Source organism: Nanorana parkeri, unplaced genomic scaffold (genome assembly GCF_000935625.1).
Source record: "Nanorana parkeri isolate BGI_ZX_2015 unplaced genomic scaffold, ASM93562v1 scaffold1997, whole genome shotgun sequence".
Taxonomy (NCBI): domain Eukaryota; kingdom Metazoa; phylum Chordata; class Amphibia; order Anura; family Dicroglossidae; genus Nanorana; species Nanorana parkeri.
In genome coordinates this window covers 212,469-214,371 of record NW_017308265.1, presented here as the reverse complement: position 1 = coordinate 214,371, position 1,903 = coordinate 212,469, and the positions used below count along the sequence as shown (strand labels likewise).

General features: G+C 54.9%; 1 protein-coding gene across 1 annotated transcript in view; it reads right to left on the bottom strand.

The window, feature by feature from the left end:
- Positions 1-204: 204 nt before the first annotated feature.
- Positions 205-1,903, bottom strand: part of TESK2 (testis-specific kinase 2) — a 42,055-nt gene continuing 40,356 nt past the window's right edge. The window contains 2 exon segments of the mRNA XM_018572316.1: positions 205-911; positions 1,664-1,830. Coding sequence (XP_018427818.1) covers positions 205-911; positions 1,664-1,830 — 874 coding nt within the window.

Below are 1,903 nucleotides of genomic sequence, written 5' to 3'. Positions count from 1 at the left end.
ACACGGAAGGCCATGCTGGGATCTGCAGTGCCGCTGATCCGGAAAGGCGTCACAAGGGGACACATTCTGCTTTACAGGACGAGGAGCCTCAACCCGCAATAACCAAAATCACCGGTCAGGCTGCTGTAGAGCGGCAGTTGAAATTTGGTTGCTATGGGTTACCGCAGCATCAGCGCTCTTTATAGACTGTCCTCTAATAAGACGTCAAAGGCCACAGGCAGAACCCAAGGAGACATCCCGGAATTGAATGGTGGGTTGGTTGACTCCGCCCCCCCAGGAAGCAGAGAGAGGGGGGGGAGGAGGCTCCCATGTTGAAATATTCGTTCCTATTTTATTGTCACATGACGCGATGCCATAACCTGCGGGAGGGAGCGGTTCCGGGTGGGTTTGCGGTTGCTGACCAGCAGCTGGTTGCGGTTCTCCTCGCGGCCCGTTTTGGAGGAAGGATACCTGTCGGCGCCGTCTGTGCAGTCCATGTCTTCGTCGTTGGCCGGGGATCGGGGACACCGGGAGCGATCGGCAGCGTCTCCGGGGGGCGTAAGAGCCATCCCCGCCGTCCTGGCCGAAGAGCTGCCGCCCCGGCCCGCCCCCCGCCTCGGCGTCCATCTTGGGCGAGTACAAGTCAAAGACGTGAGAGATGACCGACTTGCTCGGCATGTCGAAGAATTTGATCTTCCCTCCCTTCAAGTCCTCCCTGGCGTTAAACGGGTTGACCTTGCGCATGGCGCCCTTCCGCGGCGTGTAGAAGGGGTCCTGCACGTTGATCTTGCGCTGAGGCTTCTGGGCGAAGACGTCGGACTGGCTGCGGGAGAGGGTGATGTTCCTGCGCGGCCGCGGCGACTTCTGGGGGATCTTGTCGTCCGGCAGCGCCGCGATCAGACGCTTCACCCCTTGAATCTTATCCGAGGCACCTGAAAAGGGGAACAAATCAAAATGTCAGAAATATCACCCCCATCGGACACACCCCCTTCCAGGAGGTGGTACACAGACTTCCTGAACACATGGTGATTGGCTGTCACAGAGATCACCTGTCCACTAGCCCCCTCCTACCAGCTCCTGATCCTCACTGTGTGACCGGAGGCCACCGGTGACTGCACGGTCACAGTGCTGGGGGAGCGAGATTGAGCGCACTCCCAACAAATAACAGGGACACGGGACACACTGTCAGAGAGGAGAGCGGGTACAAGCAGTCCGTGATCGCTGAGTGTTTGTACATGATTGAGGACAAAGTGTGGTTACTATATCCTCATTTATGAATGAATGGGAAGTGATCTACATCACCTCCTACATCACTTCCTGTTCATTCATGATTGTGGTTATAGTAAACATACTCTGTCCTCATGTTAGGAATGATCAGCAACACTCAGTATAGAGGATTCCTGGTCATTGATAACAGGGGCTGCAAAAAAAGAGATTGGGGGTTTTTGTCGTTATAACATAGATCATGTGAATCAAAACACGTTCCTATTGGACACGGAGGGTTGCTTTAAGCAAACCCCAGAATTTCATGTTCCCCTCATCCCATCCCAACCTTCATTTCTATGAAGTCTTTAGGGTGCTCGGTGCTGATTGGGCTGGACTGATTGGATTGGGTTGGGCTGGATGGTCTTTTTGATTCCATTCGCCCTTCGTCTGATCACATGACTTCCCTGAACACACCCACCTTTGGGAAGAGGTTTTGTGTCGGTGATCTCCGGGTTGTTGGCTCTTCGCTCATTTTCGGCCTCTTCGTTCTTCATGCGGCTCAGGATCTCATCCAGCTGCTTCACCATCTCCACAAAGGAGGGGCGGAGCTTCGGATCCATCTGATGAGAAGTGAACACGGCTCTATGATCTCTCCCCCCAAAAACCAGCCCGGCGCGCACACCGAGGACCGGCAGGCAGACCAGGTCTCCCATGATAT